Raw genomic sequence first — 19,446 nt, 5'->3', positions numbered from 1 at the left:
ATTTTGAATCGACAGCTTGTAAAATATTGTGGGGGCCCTCCATACTGCTGCCTCGTATCATGCACGTCGTTATTCCAGAGGGCAACGGGTCATCGGTTTACTGTACATTTATTAAGTAAATCAAGCTGCAAATCCAACACTTCCAGATGAAAACATTAGCTAAACCCCTTGGAAAGAGCAATGCCTGGGAGACTGAGCACAGAGAGAAAAAATAATCAAAACTGTCAGCTCGCTTTACGTGTACCTGATATTTACAAGACACAAGACCACGCTTTAAAGGTGAATTTTGGCATTTGTTAACAATGTAAAGAAAAAAAGACCCCAACCTCCCTATATTATTAAAAATATATATATATTTCCATTTCACCAACACCCTTTCGTCTTGCTCTGAGCCTCTGAGTTATTAAGATCTTCGTGGGTTTGAACTGGGGACCTTTTTTTAAAAAAAAAAAAAAAAAGAAAAGTTGAACCAGCACCTGCTATTCCTTAACAGCTTTCCGTGCTCGCTGTCAGCTCGGGGGCGTGTGGGGGAGCCGGGGGACGGGGGACCGGCAGGGTCCGCGGACACGCAGGGGGCACCTGCCGCCCCAGCTCCCACGGAGGGGGAGAAAGCGGCGCCAGCCGCTGCCGTCGGGGCGAGTCCCCGGGTGGGTGACGGGCCGCGGGCAGAGCGGGGGTCGCTGCCCCTTCCCGCCCCGCCCCGGTCCGGCGGGCGGCGGCGCTCGGCGAGGGGCAGCCCCGCCGCGGGGCCGGGAGGCGACGGCGCCCGGACGGAGCGCACGTCCCTCCCCGGGGGCGGTGGGGCAGGAGGAAGCACCCGGCGGGGTTTTAAAAATTAAATCGCTGGTGCCCAGGTGGCGCTGCGCGACCCGCCGCGCCGCCCCCCACCCCCCCGCGGGGCTGTCGGGGAGCGGGTCCCCAGCGCCGCGCACCCCCCCTCGGGGGGCGGCCGCCGCCGTTCCCCGGCCGGTGCCGGCCGTCGGTGCCCGGCGAGGCGCGGAGCAGGAAGTCTCGCCGCACTGCTCTGCTCCGCGCCCCGCCGCGCTCTCGGCCTCGTCCTGGGGGACGGGGCAGGAGCCTACGCGGCCCCGCTGCCCACGCGCGGCCCCCGCTCCGCGGCCGCGCTCCCCCACTCCTTTCCCACTCCGCGCAGCCAGGCGGAGCGCCCGCGGGGGGCCTTTCCAATGGTCGCCGGAGCACCGTGATCCCCGCGCACCCGCTTCCCCGCCTCCTCCCGCAGTCCGGGGCCGGGCCACGCTGCGGGGGGGCTGAGGGGGGGTGTCAGCGCTCTCCCCCGAGGGGAAGCCCGAAAGGTGGGTGACGCCGTGCCGCGCCCGCGTAGAGGAGCGGGAGCCGGCGGGGACAGCGCCGGGCCCCCTGCCCGGCGCCGTCGGACCCCCGCCCCATACCCTCAGCCTCCCCCCCGCGCGGTGCCGTCGGGGCCCAGGCGAGCTGCGGATCGCGCCCCGCTGCCCGGACTCCCCCGGGCCGCGACGATGGTTAATTGGCGCCGCGGGGAGTTTGCTCGGGGAGGCGGGGGGAGTGTTTGCCGGCGGGGGGTGGTTTCCCCCTTCCCTGGCCGGGCTCATTGGCTAGACGGAGCCGTGGCAGGAAGGGGACAGAGACCACGCGGGCTCCGCCCCGCGCCAATAGAAACCTATCGAAGGGTAACCCGAGCCCAGAGAAACCCGCGGCGGCGGTGCCAGCACCCAGCCGCCGCGGTCGGGGCCGGCTTTCCGCAGGGGCGGCCGGGGGCGCGGGGGGTGCGCGGGCGGCGGCCGCGCCATGCAGTACCAGCCGCCGGGCGCGGCGCCGGCGGCCCTGGGCGTCGGCGTCCCGCTGTACGCGCCCACGCCGCTGCTCCAGCCCGCGCACCCCACGCCCTTCTACATCGAGGACATCCTGGGCCGCGGCCCCGCCGCCGCCCCGGCCCCCCACTCCCTGCCCGCCCCGCCGCCGCCGACGCTGCCGTCGCCCAACTCCTCCTTCACCAGCCTGGTGTCCCCGTACCGGACCCCCATCTACGAGCCGACCCCCATCCACCCGGCCTTCTCCCACCACCTCGCCGCCACCTACGGCACCGGCGCCTACGCCGGGCCCCTCTACTCTTTCCCCCGCGCCGTCGGCGACTACGCGCACGCCCTGATCCGGCAGGACCCCCTGGGTAAGCCTTGCCCCCGCCCCCCCCCCACCCCCCCATTTTTCCCCGGCTGTCGCCGCGCCGTGCCGCTCCCGTCCCGTCCCCGTCCCGCTGTCGGGGACTGGGGAGGGGGGGCAATGGGAAGTGACTGAAAGTGCCCCCCTTTCCCGCCTGCCCCGCCGCCCCTCCGCGCTCCCCCTGGCTCCCTCCGGCCCCGGTCTGATTTACAGTAAATTAAAGACGCGCCGCGCTCCGGCGCTGGCAGCGAGACCACAGTGCGCGGCCGCGGTGACTCAGATTTGTTTTCCTTCAACCAAGTGACTCTGAGAGTGTCCTTAGTAATGTCGCGTGTGGTTTTGGTGGGGAGTTTTAATTGTGCTGGGAGATCGCATGGCAGATCTCAGCCTTTTCCTGCGGATGACTTGAAAAACAGCCGGGGGGCCGGCTCCGCTTTCCGGGGCCCCCGCTCCGCTCTCCGGGGCCCCCACGGCTGCCCGGCGGGTCGGGCCGGGCCGGGCCCCGGCGGCCCCTTCTCGGCGGCGGCCGGGGGACGCGTCCCCGCTGCGGGGGCTGAGCCCCGGGCCCGGGCTGCAGCACTTGCTCTTCTTAGTGATTGCAAAACTGGACCTGAGTCACCACATTTGTGCAGTGAAAGAGGCTGACCCTTTCCGTTCATACAGGAAACCTTGAGCTCTCGATAGGAGTAAATCTGGTTTCAGAAGCTGTTAAGTGTTTTCCTGGCCGCCTGAAGCAGGCTCTTCCCCGGGAGTCGTGCACATTGCTGATTACTTTATCGACATCCTCAATACAGACAAATTCAGGAAACACTCGACTTCTGATAGCCGGGATCCGTTTTTCTGATATTGTTCATTTCCTCTGTGTGGGATGTGACTTTATGACAGCTAAAATAACCAGTTGCTTCCTATTTTTTGAGCCTGTTTTGCACCAGAATTACTAAAGCCTGACGCAAGCAAAATCTTGAAAAACAATGCAGCAAATTTCAAAGGGTGCAGGCAGCAAGACAGAAAGACAAACAGAGTGACTCAGTGGCACTGGCCAGAGCCTCCGGCCCCGGGACACGGCTGCCGCTCCGCAGCGGGGCCGGCTCCCCGACGTGCCGCCGCCTGTCCCGCCTCGCCCCGCACCGCTGCCCCGAGCCCGGGGCTGAGCCTGGCGGGCACCCGCGGCCACGGGCCACGGGCAAGCCTCCTGCCGGGGGTGGGGGGCTTGGGGCGCTTCTCGCCCCAAGCGGGTGAGGGCCCCGTGCATCCCCCCCTCCCAGCCCCGCAACGTTCCCGCGCTGCGCGGGGACCCGGGCGCTGGTGCAGAGAAAGGGAGACGGTTTCTTTGGGGCATCGCAGTGAAAGAGCAGAAGGAAGCAAAGGTCTTGTCTTTTTTTTTTTTTTTTTTCTCTCTCATTTCTTTGCGAGATAGACCAACAGGAAACACATTGACGGAAATGTTGCCAAAGCCCGTAGAGTGGCTTTAACTGGTCTTTCTGTTCGACGGAGGTGAAAAATCAGAGAAGGCGAAAGATCAGACTGGAAATTGGGGGAAATAAAATCAGGCGAGGGAAATCAGCGGGCCCTGGTCACAGCGCGCCTCCAGGCCCGGGCTGGGGCTCCCCGGGCACGCGTGTCCGCGGCCGGCCGGTGACCCTCGGCGCTGTACCTCTCTTTGAAGGGAAGCCGCTGCTGTGGAGCCCCTTCATCCAGCGGCCGCTGCACAAGAGGAAGGGGGGGCAGGTCCGCTTCTCCAACGACCAGACCATCGAGCTGGAGAAGAAGTTCGAGACGCAGAAATACCTCTCCCCGCCCGAGAGGAAGCGCCTGGCCAAGATGCTGCAGCTCAGCGAGAGGCAGGTGAGGCCGTGCCCGCGCCCCGGGCAACCGTCCCCCCGTCCCCGGGCAACCGCCCCCGGTCCCCGGGCAGCCCCCGGGGCCCCGCTGTGCGGCCACTGTGCTGGCTCGGGGGCGGAGGGGGGGGCGGCTGGCTGCTTTCTCTTTGCGGCTCGGGTAAGGGTCCTGGCGCTTACCGGCTTCGAGACTACCCCGTGCTCTCTCTCGTTGTCGTTGCTCAGGTCAAAACGTGGTTTCAGAATCGCAGAGCCAAATGGAGGCGTCTAAAGCAGGTACGGGGATGTTTCCGTTTCTATAGAAATAAGTATTTTAATTGTCTTATCTTGCGCCGTGCTCGCCTATTTCAGGTTGTATGCAGAAGTCATCTGAAAGGCTGTTTAACCTCTTCACCTTGATTAAAAAGACAAATAGTCATGCTGGAATCCATGAGGGCTCGTTCAGGCAGCACTAACGTTAAAAGCTCCTAATGTAGTTCCTATATCAATTATGCCCAGCTTTCACACACCACCTATTAAAACTCGACGCTAATTGTTTTGTAAACCCATATGTTGTTTAGCCAATTAACGTGGAGAAGATAAGTAATTGTCAGTAAATTACTTAGGCAGTTGTTTTGGAGAAGAATATTTACTGGTCTTTTAAATCGCCCTCTCTTAATAAACACAAGGCAATTTATTCCGCAAACGTTGTGAGAGGCAGGTACAAACGCCTTGTTAGTTTTGAGGAGCCACATGGAAAATTGAGCAGCTTTTACTTTTCGTTTACAAATAGTTACAGTGTATGAAGCTGAGAGGTTGAAGCGGTTTCCCTTCCCTGAGAAATTGTGCTCAAGCAGATAAATATTTTTTTACGGCCCAAAGGGCCCGATCCTGCCTGGCTCAGCCAGATCGAGGCCCCTTGACTCAAAGATTTGTGAAAAATCCCTGCATTGTGGCCTGAGTCCAGCTTCAGTAAGTGTGACATGGACGGCCGAATTTTACTAGTAAAGCAGCTTTTAATATAAAAATATTAAGAAAAGAAAACTAACCACAGCGCCGTGCTCTAGATTTATTTGTTCTGTGACCTTCCCCTGGGTTTAACCCGTACTTCAGTTGATTTTCTAATAAAATCCCTCTGCCCCGGCAAGAGGCAGGCTGGGTCCCTGGCGGTGCCTCCTCGGCAGGGCCCGACCCACACCGCAGTGTCCAGAGAGCTTGCCTGGGATCTCGGCCATTTTAAGTCATTTCCTCCTTTTCATTCAGTCACATCCATTTCTCCGAGCCCGCACGTTATATCATGGGTACATGTCTCTGCCTGCTTTCTCTTAAGAGTATCATTTCATGCCCCCTTAGGGGACTGGGCTCCCCAGACGGCTGCCGACACAGGGCTACTCTTGCCTTTGGAATCGGGGTTTTGTTTTGTTTTGTTTTGTTTTCAATGGTGAATGTTTTAATGGTGAATTTTGGCTTAATTAGTAATTTTTTTCCTTTTGCTTTTGGGCCACTGATGGATTCCGCCTCCCTCCTTTTGCTGTTGGGTGTAATTAAGGAAAGATCAGGGCAGGAGGAAGCTGTGTGTCGGTGTTTGTAGACTCATAATAAACATTTGCTTTGCTAAAGACAAAAGTTCAGAGGTTCCTGGGCTCCGGCAGCTCCTGACTCTTTTGAAGTGGCTGCGATAACCATCGCCAAGGAACCTTATTCACGGCAGCGGCCCCTGTGGCTGCCAGGGAGTGGGATCAGAGCCGAGCCCCTGTGTGTGGCTGAGCCCTCACCCGGCTCCGGCCCACGCAGGCAGGTTTATAGGCAGGAGGCCCGGGGAGGTAGCGGGACACCCACCTTTTCCTGCAAGAAGCCCGAGGTGGTTTTCCCACCCAGCACAGCTGGAATTCCCAGGCCTGTTGGTTCCGTGGCCCGTATTTTTGTATAAAGCTGCCGTCTTTCATTGCAGGAGAACCCCCAGGCCACCAAAAAAGAAGAAGTGGAAGGTGCTGACAGTCACAGTGACCAAAGGCCGGAGAGCTGCCCGACCCCCGAGCAGAAGGGTAAGGAGGTCTCCCTGGACGGCTCACAGTACACCCCCTCGCCAGCCTCACAGGAGGACCTGGAGTCAGACGTCTCTGATGACTCTGATCAAGAAGTGGACATTGAAGGTGATAAAGGCTATTACAATCCTACCCACTAACGGCCCCATGCAGAGAGTGGACCCTAACTTGGCTTGCACTTTACCAGGGGCTGGTTTGGAAGAATATTATACTACAGGAGAAAACTTTCACCGTTCCACTGAAAGAGAAAAACCACCACCAAATAGACTGATTTTGTAATAAGCAGAGAAAGAAAGATGTATTTTCTGCAAACAGTCCATTTTTGGCAGATCTCTAATTTGGTTAAAGGAACATGGTTTGTATTTAATTATTTGTAAGATATATTTGTACATTAATCGATGTTCTAACTGGAATACAATACTGCACCCTGTCCTTACTCATGGGAGGTCTGAATCAGCTGCTGTTGGTGATCAGGCAAAACTCCTCTCCAGGTAGCATGGAAGTGAGTATGGATTGCAGGACTAAGCCCTTTGTATGTGTAAACAAATGTAGTTTAAATAGATTAATTTAAACACCCTTTGCAAGCAGAGAAGTATGTTCTGTGAAATAGGGAGGGATTTGACCATCCCGACAAGTGCCTTATGCTCACACCCTTTTACCTGCTGTGGTGCTTTCCACCGAGACATCCCTCCGTTCATCAGGTAGAGTCTTTGGACAGATTCATTGTTGCTTTTGCGTGAGATGAAATGTGCCTTCTCAGTTTTTTGAGGACTTCGCCCCTCAATCTGGATTGGTTCCATTTGCAGGAAAAAAACCCCGTATTTTTCTCTTTGAAAATCTCCAGCGCTGTTTTTTACAGATTTCATCTTTGAGAAAAAAATGTAGGGAGTGATAGGGTCCTGCTGCAGGGGAGAAACTGTCATCAGCTGGGGGGGGATAAGTAAGCGAGGCACACAGCCGTGCGAAGATAATGCCTATTGTATACATATCCGCTTCTGTACATAGTAGTTTTCTTTAGAAGTCTCGGTTTTATACCTCACATTGTTCATATTTTGTACATATTTGTTCAATGTTAAAAAAAAAAAAAAAGGCAAAACCTGGTATTTAATTTTTGATGGACTTGTCTGTGAAATAAAACTAAAGTCTGCACCACCCGCCCCGCTGGCTGTCCAGTTAACTGGCAGGAGAAATCCCAAACCTCCCCCCCCAGCAGCCGCGCCCCAGCCGTGTTGTAATCGGGCTTTTCCCTCCGGTACCGTGCCGGTCGCCGGTCACCCTGCAGCCCTCTGGGCGCCCTCGCGTTGCGGGGATCGCGCGTGGGCTCGTTGTTGTTATTTTTCAGCCTGCCACCCTGCGTTTCGGTTTTGCCTGTACCCGTGCCCGCACGGGAGACGGTCTGCGGCGGGAGGAGGAGAGCCTGGCCTGCCAGCCCCGGCTAGAACCGTAGCTGTTCACCCCCGAGTCGCCCCGACCCTGGGGGGGCCTGGGGGGGCGCCCGTGGAGGAGGAGCGGGGTCGGCGGTGCCCGCTCGGGGCCGGGCATCGACCCCAGCCGGGGCAGCCGCTGACCCGCCTGAGTCAACAGTGGTTATTCATCGGCCTTTCTCCGAAACCATGCCGGCCCGGGGGTGCGGGGAAGGAGCGCGGAACCCGGGGGTGCGGGGAAATGCCCCGGGTCCGGGACCGGGGGTGGCTCAGCCCGCACCGGCCGGCGCCTCCGGTCCCCCCGCGGGCGCCGCAGCGAGCACCCCGGGGACAGGGACCTGCCCCCGGCCGAGTGCCAGGGAGGCTTTTAGTGCCAGGAAAGGATTTTAGGGGGCAAGATGTGACTATTTCGAATGGAGAAGGGGGCGGCCCTTAGGGCAGCTGGTGCGTCGCTGCTGGGCGGGTTAATGCTTCGAGAAAGAGCAGCTGAGTTTTCTGAATAACTGGGCGGCTTTAGCTTTGGTTTAGTTTTTTAAAACTGCGTTCGTGAGCGGGGCCCGAAAACACAAAGTCAGGGGGCAGGTTCCGTGGGCACCTGTTCGTGCAGGCTGGGAAGAGGGCGAAACCTCTGCCCGACCCCTCGGCCCCGCAGGGCGAGGGGAGCAGAAAACGTGCGGCGGGGCTCCGCTGAGGAGGAGAACGCTTTTCCATCCTCTGCGTTTTCCCCTCTCTCAGTGTTTCTGTCGCGGGTCTCAGCCCGGGTCGCAACGGGGACGGGCGAGTCACCGGGGCCGAGCGGCGGGAGCTGCGGGGGCGCCGGGAGCAGGGCGGGGACCGACCGGGCAGGCGCGTCCCGGCCCTTTCCCTTCCCTTTCCCCTTCTCTTGTCTGTCTGTCCCGACCAAAATCAGGGAGCACTGAACTGGCGTTACCTCTTCAGGGCGGCTTCGTGTTACGGCTGTGCGTTCGCGCGGGAGCGGGAACACGCGTGAAACGGAGCCGCCGCGATGGGTGGGCGACGGGCGGCGGCCCGGGGGTGCGGGGCCTTGGTGAACTCCCGTAAACCCCACTTCCACGCGGGGCGATGCCGGCACCCCCGGCCGGGGCGAGCCGGGACCCAGCCGCGCTTCAGCACTTGGGCGGCCCGATGCGCTGGCAGGCTCAGCGCGGGTGGAACGTGGTCCCGCAAAGCCGGGCTCGTTAAACGCGGGCGCAAGCCGGGCTCGTTAAACCCGGGCGCTTTCCCAGCGGTGGCAGGGGCTTTGGCGGCTTCCCTACAGGTGGGGAGCGCAGATGCATCGTCAGCAGCCGCCGGGCCGGGGATGTGGATTTCCAGGGTGTCGGGACAGGTGACAACGCCGTCACCCAGACTCGGCTGTGGAAATGCCCCTGCTCACCTCCCCCTGCCCCCCCCCCCCGCCCCGCGCGGAGGGGGGTCACCGCCTCACGGCACGTAGGCAAAACCCAGCGGCGGGGCGGGCTGAGCTGCCGGTCAGAAATACCCCCCCAGCAGCTGTCCCTAACGCCCAAAGCCCGTTTCCACAGCGGGGGAGAACCGCGTGGGGATGCCCACGGCGGCGCGGGCGAGCGGCTCGCCCCGGGCAGCCTCTCCTCTCCTGGGCAGGAGAAAAACAGCCAAAGCACTTTACACCGTTGAGGAAAATCTTCGAGCCCCTTCCGTGCCACCCTGCTTTTCCCTATTTGTTTGCCTGTTGGCTATTTCATGCCGAACTAGCACGTATGACCTTTCCAGCACAACTCCCGTCTTGTTTTCGACTTTTTTATCAGCCGATTCAACTTGAAAATGGTTATCATTTAGCAGAAAAACAAACAGAAAAGCACATTTTTGTAAGCAAAACGTTAATGATTGGAAGAATTGCACCAATTTCAGCTTGACAGTGTGTGATTAATCCTCCGGGTCAGGTACTTATATTTTTAGTCATTAGGTTCGTCGGCCTTTGAGATGCAGAACAGTTTCCAGCCTAACAGGGTATCGACCCGGCCGCCTATGTACTTTGACTCCCCGCAGAGCGCAGCTGCCCGGCCCGCGGGGCCGCAGGATGCCCGCGCTGATGCGGGCCGGGGGGCAGCAGCGGGTGGGCCCCGTCCCAGAGCCGGCGGCCAAGGTCACCCCTTGGTCCGGAGAGGCCACCCACGCGAGGGACAGGGCGAGTCCACCTCCGCGGCCGCGACACGCGTGGGGCCGCCGGGTCGCGCTCGGCGAGGAGCCTCGAGTGCTTCCGCGGTGTGCGGGGGCAGGGGAGGAGGAGAGCGGTCGCACGATGTTTGCAGTCCTGGACACTTTAATCCTTCACACTGAAACGCCCAGAGCCTCTTTTATTGCACAATAATAGGAAATAATAACTTAGGGCTCCTAATTGTTTGCTTTCACTGAAAAAGGATCTTCCTCTGGTCATATCAGATAAATGGAGGGTTTACCACTCAGTTTAGTGGACAACGATAAGTGGTATTAGGCCCCGGAGAAACCTGCTATTAGATGGCTTCTTAGAGGACAAAAAGTCAGGCAGACAAAAAATCTGTGCATGGGTACTACTGTCTTTCAGCTATGCATATGTTAAAAAGAAAGGTTAGATTTTTAAAGACATTATTTTAGCACATGAGAAAGCTTCAAGAGAGACAGTGCTGAAAACCTGAAATAAGCATCAACAGCAGGTCAAAGCATGCTGGTCTGATTCAGATCAGCTTCCTATTAATGTTTAATGGTGGTTTGGGTTTAGCAAGGACAGAAAGATTTTGTCCAGCTCTGTAGGTGACAACAAGTGCTTACCAAAGAGCCTTTGCCAACTGTGGAGTCTCTATCTTACTCTGAATCATGGACTTTGTTGGCTGCCGGCCTCAGGAGCAGGGGAGATTTGTTTTCTTCCTATTTATTCAAAACAGGAAATCACTGTGTATTTCTAAAATATTTCAGATGGTGCACACCAAGGCCAAAAAACCGACACAATCGTGAAAAAGCCTCATCATGATAACTTAAATGACTCCATTTCACAACTCCATTGTTTGAGATCTGTGGACAGATGACTGCTAAAACCAGGGAATCTCAAGCAAGTCCAGACTGCGTTAGTTTGGTCACTCAGAGTTATACCAGCAAATTATTATTTAGTGGATTCTTCCAATTGAGTTGGTGACTTGTGAATTTTCCCCTGAATGTCAGATATTCACCCATGTCACATAAAGACATAATCTGTAATGGGACTAATTGAGTTGTAGATTTTTTTCCTACCAGATTGATACCCACCCATATCATGAAGCCTTAATAACAAATAGAACTAATAGTTGGGTTCCCCCCCCTGTATAAAAAAGGGTCTGACATTAAATGGTCAGAGAGTCTGGGCTCATGCTTGTTCTTCACTTTTGGTAGTGCCTTTTTCCCTTTTTCCTTTTTTTTTTTTTTTTTTTTTTTTCCTTTTCCTGAAAGTATTGTTTAAGATGTCAAAGATGCTAGTACAATTCTGGGAAACAGTTACTCTAACTTGCTCACTCTCCAGTCAGCTTGGTAGAAGCAAAACAGTGTGAGGATATGTATTAATGACTAAGAATTTATCTGCTTTGTAGAAGAAGACAATTATTACAATGGGTATGTGTGCATGCATGTGGGCTAGACATTTTCAAGTAGCTGTTTAAAGGAGTAGATTAGATCGAGGGTTTTGTCTGAGTACATTTCAGTAAAAACTAAGAAAGTCAAAACCAGTTGCTGTCTGGTGGCCTGTAGGAAATAAGTCGGTGCTCACAGTCAGCTAGAAATACTGACACTAAAGACAGATTGAATTTTTCATTTTTTGGTCCAATTTAGGCAAATGATTTGGGTTAAAAGATTGAATGGGCATGGAAAATGATCTGCCATCTTATCAGCCTTAGGGAAGAGGCCATTTTCAGGAGACCTAATTCAATCAAGCTTATTCAAGGACTAAAAATCCCATCTGACAAACACATAGGCCTCAATACCTTTAACATGATTTTAGCTGGCTGTTACAGTCAGCCAGGAGCCCAGACTATGATCTGCTAAAACTGAACAGAAGATGATCTTAGTAGACTTTTAGTAGTTTTGCTTTTGATAAAAGAGGGCCTGACTGAATTAAATCTACTGAAAAAAGATCTTTTTCTCTTGTTGTCTAGACAAGGCCTTCAGGGTTTCCCCGCATGTCAATCTGTGCCATTACTTTGAATATCTATGTGGAGAAACGTCTTATTGATTGTTTCCTATGCTATGATTCTCCTTGGCTGTTGCAGTGGGACTTCCCATGAGCATGGTGTGTGATTTTAAAAAGTATTCTGTCATTGTCTAGACAGGTATAAAAGTTGTATTTTTAGAATGACTTAGCATACACTTTTTAACACCTTTTAGCATTTGACTTGTCCTATCTATGCAATATTTCAAAATGTGGTAGTCAAGATATTAGCTAATATCTTTAAAAACACAACTTTTATCCTAGTCTAGATGTACTGAAAGAGAATACTTGTCCTGGGATACACCCACATGAGGGTACAGCCATTTTAAAGTGAGTCAGGACTGTCCACTACCATGCAATTGTATCTTGATGGCTTACTGCAGCTACCAGGATAAAGATCACAGGTTAAAAGAGGAAGAAGTAACTTTGCTTTATACACATCAGTTCTTCCACTTCCTTCTCTATGTAAGAAGGAACACTCTTACCCAGCCAAAAACCTAATCTAGCACACAGAGTCAGAGAACAGCTCAGACCTGTTGTAGACCTAAGGTATAGAAAGACCCAGTTCTGCAAAAGGCTGGACCAGTGGCCGAGGTTACTCTCCAGGGATTTGTCCTCCCAATTGTCACCAGACCCCTTTGGTTCTGCCAGGGGACCCCTTTCCAAACCTACCTTGAATGAAAATAGCCCAAGTTAGTGTAAGCAGTTTAAAGGGTGGTTACACTTTAAAGAAAAGGTCTGCACTAACTTGATTAATTTTAGCTGATGGGTGTCGGAGATCTTGCTGGCACAGTGGAGAAAATTTTGCTAATTTGAGGGAGTTCAGTTGGTTGGTTCTATGCTCCTTGGCTAGTAAGACACCAGATTAAATTTGGCTCTGAGCATATCAGTGCCAGTTAGATGTGGGCAGGAACTGTGAATGAGTTGCTCTGTTGGCTGAAAACAAACACAGAGCTGTATAATTCAAGGTGGAAACAGCCGAGAAGGAGCTGTACTGTGAGTAGAAGAGTCTTGAGAGGCTCAGAGGCAGAGTAGGACAGGACAGTGGCTTTGCAGCGTCCCAGTGCAGGCAGTGGAGCAAACCAGGAATCTCTTCTGAAGTCTGTCAAATGACAAATTTGCAAAATGATTGTTTTGGATAAAGTGCAGAGACTGCCCTGGCAGTCTGGCAGGGACCAGACTGTAGCTTTCCACCCCAGGAAGATTTTGGGATAACCCAGTGGTCAGCACAGCTCCCTAGGAGATGGACAGGGTCTACCCTGCCAAACTAAGCCCATTTCTCTGGCTTTGGCCCTGGAAGCTGACAAAGGCAGAGTTGACTCAGTCACTGGTATTGTGCCTTGTATAATACTATCTCCTTGGTGCAATAATACCCCTCCCCCCCAACTCTTACCCTGAGTGAAGCAGCCTAATTTTATTCACCAAGCAGCAATGGTGGCAGCAGCAGAGATGGCTGCTCTTGGCGGGCTCAGCCACCTGGATCTCGCCTCTGTGAGCAGGCAGGAGACGTACAGCACTTCCCCTAGATCACCCCCCTTTACGGTAACTCTTTTTGGAAAGCTGAGGATTGAATCTGATCAGATCACTAGTTGCTTTTGAAAAGCTCAGTCAGAACTGCATGCATGTAGTCTTCACGTTGTTCACAGTTTCTCATAGTGTTGTACGAGAAGACGATGCTGACGCTGCAATAGCTGAATAAAAGGCACCCATTTTCTGCCAGTGCTACTCTCATAATGAATATTGTTCATGCTCAGCACTGGTTTGTTCACCAGTTACCTCCCACCGCCCAAACCTTTGGGAGTGTCTGGGCGGTCAGGGCATACTTGCAGGAAGCGCAGGTGGCAAATATCAACATATGTTAGAAAGTATTTATTCCTTAATTGAAAAAAGCCTGCACCGGAAAGTCACTAATTTACCTGTTAACATCTCCACATTGCATTGCAGTTTTTCTCCCTTTTTAACCATTGCCTGATACTTTTTCTGTAACAAAATATATGCTACCCACAGATGGAAACAAATGTTTTTGCTAGAGAAGAGAATCATGCTACAGATGCCTGTGGGTGACACAACACCAGAACTCCTCTGAGTGTAATGTGTGGTGGGATACAACTGCTCAATTTCAGAATCTTAGACAACAGAAGTTTCCTATGCTTTAAGTAATAAGTATCTTACACTCACAGTTGTGGTTGCGGAGGGCAGTTTATATTGATTTACTATCAACCACTCCAAAATGAGATTGCTGTGTTGTAATATAGCCCTTGAAAGGGGTTTCCTGACAAAAGTATTTTATGTTCTTGTGCATTTTTTTTTCAGATATGATACTTTTGCCTCATGACTGTCTCCTGAACTATCAATCACATGATTCATTAACACAACCTGTACAATCTTATTTCCTATATATATATATATAATCAATACATCTAGCACTGCCAACTGAAGCACACATGCTGATATTTTAAAATGTAGAATATTAAGTTATTTGTTCGTTGCATGAGAACAAATGTAGGATGAATAATGCCATTAAATAACAAATGAATTAAGGTCTTATTTTTCCTTAGTTGCTTACGGAATCTGCATTACTACATACTTTCCATTATTTGCAAATTACACCAGACTGATTGAATAAATGCTTTAAAATGGGTCCTGAACACTGGTTTAGAAGCACAGAGGAAGTGGTTTCTTAGACAACTGCTACCCACATATTGATTTGATAACAGAGAGGTGGAGGGGCGAAGATGATTATGTTGATGTACGGAGCTGTTGATTGTTTAATTGAAGGTAAAATTTTTAGCTTCACTAGTCAATTACCTGATCTCATTAAGTTCTTAAAAATCACTAAAATACCATTCTGGCTGAAGCAGCTGCTCTTTGCTACTATATTGTCTAAAGCATTAGGAAAATCATTTGCTAATGGTGATTTACAAGTGTAAACATGTGATATTTTTAGCATCCGAATAAGCTTTCTCCATGTGAGAGATCTTGAATGACTACCATGCACCAGGTATATAAAGACAAAGAAGGATATGAAATGCATTTTTATGTTTGTTTAAATAAACTGTAAACTTCTAAATGTTTTAAGGCTTTGTCTAAATATTCAAACCTTATCAACAGAGTGGAAGATGGAAGAAGAAAATCACAATTTATTGACATTAAAGCTGTTTCAAATATAAATGTAAGAAGTTTTTCAGTGCTTGGCACAAAACAGAGGTTGTTTTAAGGATAAATGTAAACTAAGACAGCATTTGGCATCCCTGCAGAGGAAGAAGCCCCATGCTAGGAAGATGCTATAGATGCCAACATGGCAGCACAAGGTAATGCTGCTCTGGAGACTCCGGAGCAGCAAGGACAACTCGTCCTGTGCCTGGCCTCGTTACTTCGGAATTTGCTGATAGAGGGCTTTGCATAATACCTCCCAGATTCTCTCTGTCACAGTGCGTGTGGTACTGACATAGGCACTGCTGGTAATGTGTGGCATTTTTCGTATTTCCAAACATCACATGAACATATTCTTCCAGGTTAACACTTTTTCATTTTGCAGCATGACTGTCCCAGAAAGGGTAGGTGATCAGTCAACGGTTATACAGTAATGTGAGAAGCCCTTTCCAAAACCTACGTAGCAAGAATTCTGCTTCCTTGCGTACTTCTGTTTGTTTGTTTTGTTTTTAGACCAGTTCATAGAAAGACAGCTGGTTTTCTTGCAGAAGGAGTCTGGGATGAATTTCTTCATTCTTGCAAGCAATGTGACTTCAGTCACAAGAACTTGATGAACTCTCAAAAGGAGCTAGACATGTTTTCCTCTCAGTGCAAAGATGTAACAAGAGGTTATGAATCAAGTTCCAGAATGAGAGGTAAAGGAAGAATTTATTTCATTTTTTTTTTCTTCATAAAGAGGTCATGGTAGATATTAGTTGTTGGGAAATAATTTAGAACAAATTCAGTAACACCAGGGCTTCCCAGGTTTTGGGGTTGTTCCCACTGATGGCTGTTTCTGGTTCTGTCCTAATCCATGTACCACTTACAGTCTCTTTGGAGTCAAAAATGACTGTCAAAATATGAAGAAGGAACAACAACATATAGCACTGATGAAGAAAGGTGCCAGTTCCCCACCCTTGGAGTGTATGCCTCCAAACTTCTCAGGAAATGTAATTATTATCTTCTGATAGTTATCTATTATAACTTTAAGTTCCCATACATCAGTAGCTCCCAAACTACCTGTATGCCTGTTATGAAGGTTTTTAGGTACCTGAATTGAAGTGCAAAGTGCAAGGAAAATGAAACTGCTAGTGCTACATTTTGAGATTATGTAAATTGGCAACTGGATTCTGCAGAAGGCATTGACATAAATTATGAGATCAACCCCAAATTCTAAAGCATTCATGGGGAGTCTTCCTTAGTGTTACGGTAGGTGCCACAAAGAATGGCATGAAAAAGACAAAAAAACCTTTTCAGTAAGACACATTGATTTAGGTCTTTCAGACTGCAAAACTACTCAGGGTGTATTTGTTTGGGTTTTTTTCCCTGTTTTTTTTTAGACTGGCTATTGCTTTTTAAGGGTGTGGGGAGGGAGATGCCTCAGTCCTGCACCACTTTGTATTGGCTGTGGAGTTGGGCAGAAAGAGTAGGAGCTGTGTAGAGCTACTCTGTGACTCACTTGTACTGTCAAGCCAGACAAGTCTGTTATGCCAGCGGTACTGTGATCAACCTGTCTGTCCAGAATGGTACTGAAACCTTTTTCAGGTTTAAATAGCACAAACCCATTTTCAGAAGGGGTAGAGCCAATATAACTTGGTTTAGCATCACAATTTCTGGAATTCGGCTGTGATCTGTTTACAGGAACAATTAAACCATTTTAAACAGTCATTCAAAGGCATTTCTTGGTGATAGCTGCTATCAACAGTGGGTTGACTTCCCACTTGGTAAGCAGGCCAAGGGAGCTATCCTGCTGGAAATGAGAGCCAGGGAGCTCTCCTCTGAGCTGAGCCCTGTACTATAGAAGTCCTGCAGAGAGAAGCTCTGGGAATAGCCATCTCAGGGAAGTGCCCAGGGCCAAGTATCTGCAGAACTGTTCTGAACTACCATTCTGCTTAAGGTCTTTGTGGTTTTGAGATAAGAAACTGAGGAAACTGAATAAAAGCAACTACCCACCAAAAGAGTGAGTTGTATAAGAAGATCACTTCTGTGTGCAATCTCCTCCCCCTTACAGACCTGGGCACTGGAGGAAGCTGCCTTGCTGCTGTTGGTAAACAACTTTTTGAGGTATTTGACTGGCATTAAAGTTCATACAGCTTCTTAAATGCCAAATATCTCCTAACTTGCAACCTGAAGGACACACGCTGATATATGGCTATACATTCACAAGAATTCTTTGCAGAATAGAGTGGTGAAGAATCAGGGTGTAATTTTTTTGAATAAATATTTAAATCTGAAGTCCATCTTAAAAGCTCTCCTTAATTGTTGTGGTTTTTGTTGTTGTTGTTGTTGTTTTCCCCTGTGTTTATTTTCAGTAATTCTTCACTTTATTTTCAGAGTATGAAGAACTATTTCTCTCGTAGCATGAGCTATACCAAATCCCGCAGGTTGAACTTAATATTAATTTATGTGGCAGACTTAGCTAGGAGTGTCAGCCTACAGAGACCTTTCTCTTAATCAATAAATCCACACATTTCCTAAAATCAAGGTGGTAGGTGATTACTTACTTTGTGTCTTTCATTCCTTTTTAATTTGAATTGAGGTCATGATGTCTTACACAGCACTGGATTGCATTTAAGCTTTCTAAAACGCATTCTCTAGAAAAGGAGCAATTACAGTGCAGTGTATTTTGAAACTACAAGAGTCTGAAGTCATAGTATTTGACAATAAAACACATTTCTTGAACTTCTGCCTTCCAAGAATCAGCTAAAGCATAATGCTGGGAATATAATGCATAATGACTGAAAATATTTCAGTGATTCATGAGGATTTGTCTCATTCTATTTCTAGATATGAGTAGATAATTAACTAGCCTATAAATATATATACATTTAAAAGCAGAATTTCCTCATGCCCATTAAGATCAGTAATATATGATACAAAAACACTGAAGTGTTTTATCTCAGCACTAATTTTTTTTTAATTAGGTGCATCTTATTCCCAAGATAATAAACTTTCTGACAAACCTTTTCATATGATCACTCATGAATATTCTTTTAATAGTTATATCATTCAATGCTTATATTGCCTAGCCAACATTTACTGTGAATCTATTAATGCCCTGCTTTTAATTCCTAATGATACTAAAATTAAATTAGCTATGTGCTCTCTTACGACATCTGTCTCCAGATCTAGAAGACTGTTTATACAAGCAATCAGGGAAGTTAGCCATTCACTGGCAGGGCAAGTGTCTGCAAATAGTCGCTGCAATAACATACTAGCCACTGCAAATGGAGGAATATGAATTAAGCATATAGATTTTGCACTTGTTTCCCTTGTGCCTCCCCCCTTTCCTTGGCATGTTTACTAATACATTTGTAATGTCAGAAACAGCTCTGAATGCTGAGCATTAATTAGACGTGGGAACTGGAGCATAAAAGAACATCTACATTTTATCTTTTTTAATCAAGAGGAAATGCTCTAATGTTGGATTTAGATTTAATGCAAAACTAAATATTTGACTCACTATATATTATGTCAGTAGATTAGCTGGTATTTTTCACAGTTTTCAAAACTAGGGCTTTAATGCCTCATTTGACATGATTTTGTCAGTCCCTGGCAGAAAGCTGATAAACCGTCCATTTATGCCATTACAGCTGCCTCTTGTAGCACTGTGCTGCTATGGAGAGGGGTCAGTTGTCATTTCCTTAAAACCTTTGCTTTTGGTAACTTTATAACAGGTTGATCTTTAAAGTTCATTTGGCTGTATTACAGTAGATAAGTTCCAGACTACAAATCAGGTTTTGATGGTGCAAAAATAGCTTAAATTGACTGAGTGGCCAGAAGTTATCTAAATACTGCACTCTTTCTGTCAAGGTAGTTGAAGCTGGAGTTAAAACTACTGCTGGACTTCAATTTCTTCTCGTATTTTCATTTTCTTCTCCGTAGGGATTTTTGTTTCTTTACCTGGGCTTTTTTTTTTTTTTTTTCTTTTGTGAACAGGTAGCAAGAAAAAAGGTTTTCCACACAAAATGGCAAAGCTGAAATGGACCAAATTATATGGCCTCCAATATCCAGGTAAGATGATTCCAGAGGATCCTCTAGCTCTAAAACCCTCTCCAGGTGTGTGCTATTACCCAGGTGGGGTTGTGGGAATGGGCAACGCGTTACCCTGTACCCCAGCTCTTACAGGCAATGTGGATACGCTGGTGCCAATACCTTGAGCTCAGAAGAGCTGCATTGGGAATGTCAGTAGACCTATTGACTTACTTGCCATTTCCACTGGGAAGAGCTGATATACTCACAGGCCCAACTATAGATGTATTTGAGATGATGAAAGCCACCTACATTGTCTGAGATGGTGGAAGCCCAGGTACGAAATGACTCTAACCATTTCTCTGAACAGGGCAGATTCTCAAGTTATACAAACTCTGCACTACACTCTTCTTGTAAAGTCCAAATTACATCAAGTCTTGTTATAAATGCAGCAAAACTATTTACTATTAATTTCTAATTCACCTCTTTCTTTCTTCTTGGTTTTAAAGTGGATGCTGTATCACAGACCCACTGACAGGGCTGAAGCACTGCTGGGATAGCTGTGACAGCCCGAGGAGTTAAAAAAAGAGCTGGGGATTTCTGTTTCTCCTATGATACCTTTCACTTCATCAGGCTCTGCTTACAGAATG

At 49.6% G+C, this 19,446-nt stretch overlaps 1 protein-coding gene across 2 annotated transcripts; it reads left to right on the top strand.

The window, feature by feature from the left end:
• Positions 1–1,715: 1,715 nt before the first annotated feature.
• On the top strand, positions 1,716–7,173 carry HHEX (hematopoietically expressed homeobox). 2 transcript variants are annotated; one of them, XM_074830950.1, is made up of 5 exons: positions 1,716–2,164; positions 3,824–4,002; positions 4,221–4,271; positions 5,926–6,127; positions 6,207–7,173. In XM_074830950.1, exons 1-5 carry the CDS (start codon positions 1,786–1,788, stop codon positions 6,296–6,298), a joined length of 903 nt encoding a protein of 300 aa, XP_074687051.1. In that variant the 5' UTR covers positions 1,716–1,785; the 3' UTR covers positions 6,299–7,173. The 2 variants fall into 2 exon arrangements, with proteins under 2 accessions (XP_074687051.1, XP_074687052.1); XM_074830951.1 differs by having other exon boundaries at positions 5,926–7,173.
• Positions 7,174–19,446: the final 12,273 nt, after the last annotated feature.

The sequence above is a fragment of the Strix aluco genome, chromosome 7, assembly GCF_031877795.1.
Source record: "Strix aluco isolate bStrAlu1 chromosome 7, bStrAlu1.hap1, whole genome shotgun sequence".
NCBI lineage: Eukaryota > Metazoa > Chordata > Aves > Strigiformes > Strigidae > Strix > Strix aluco.
This window is presented reverse-complemented; position numbering and strand designations above follow the sequence as displayed.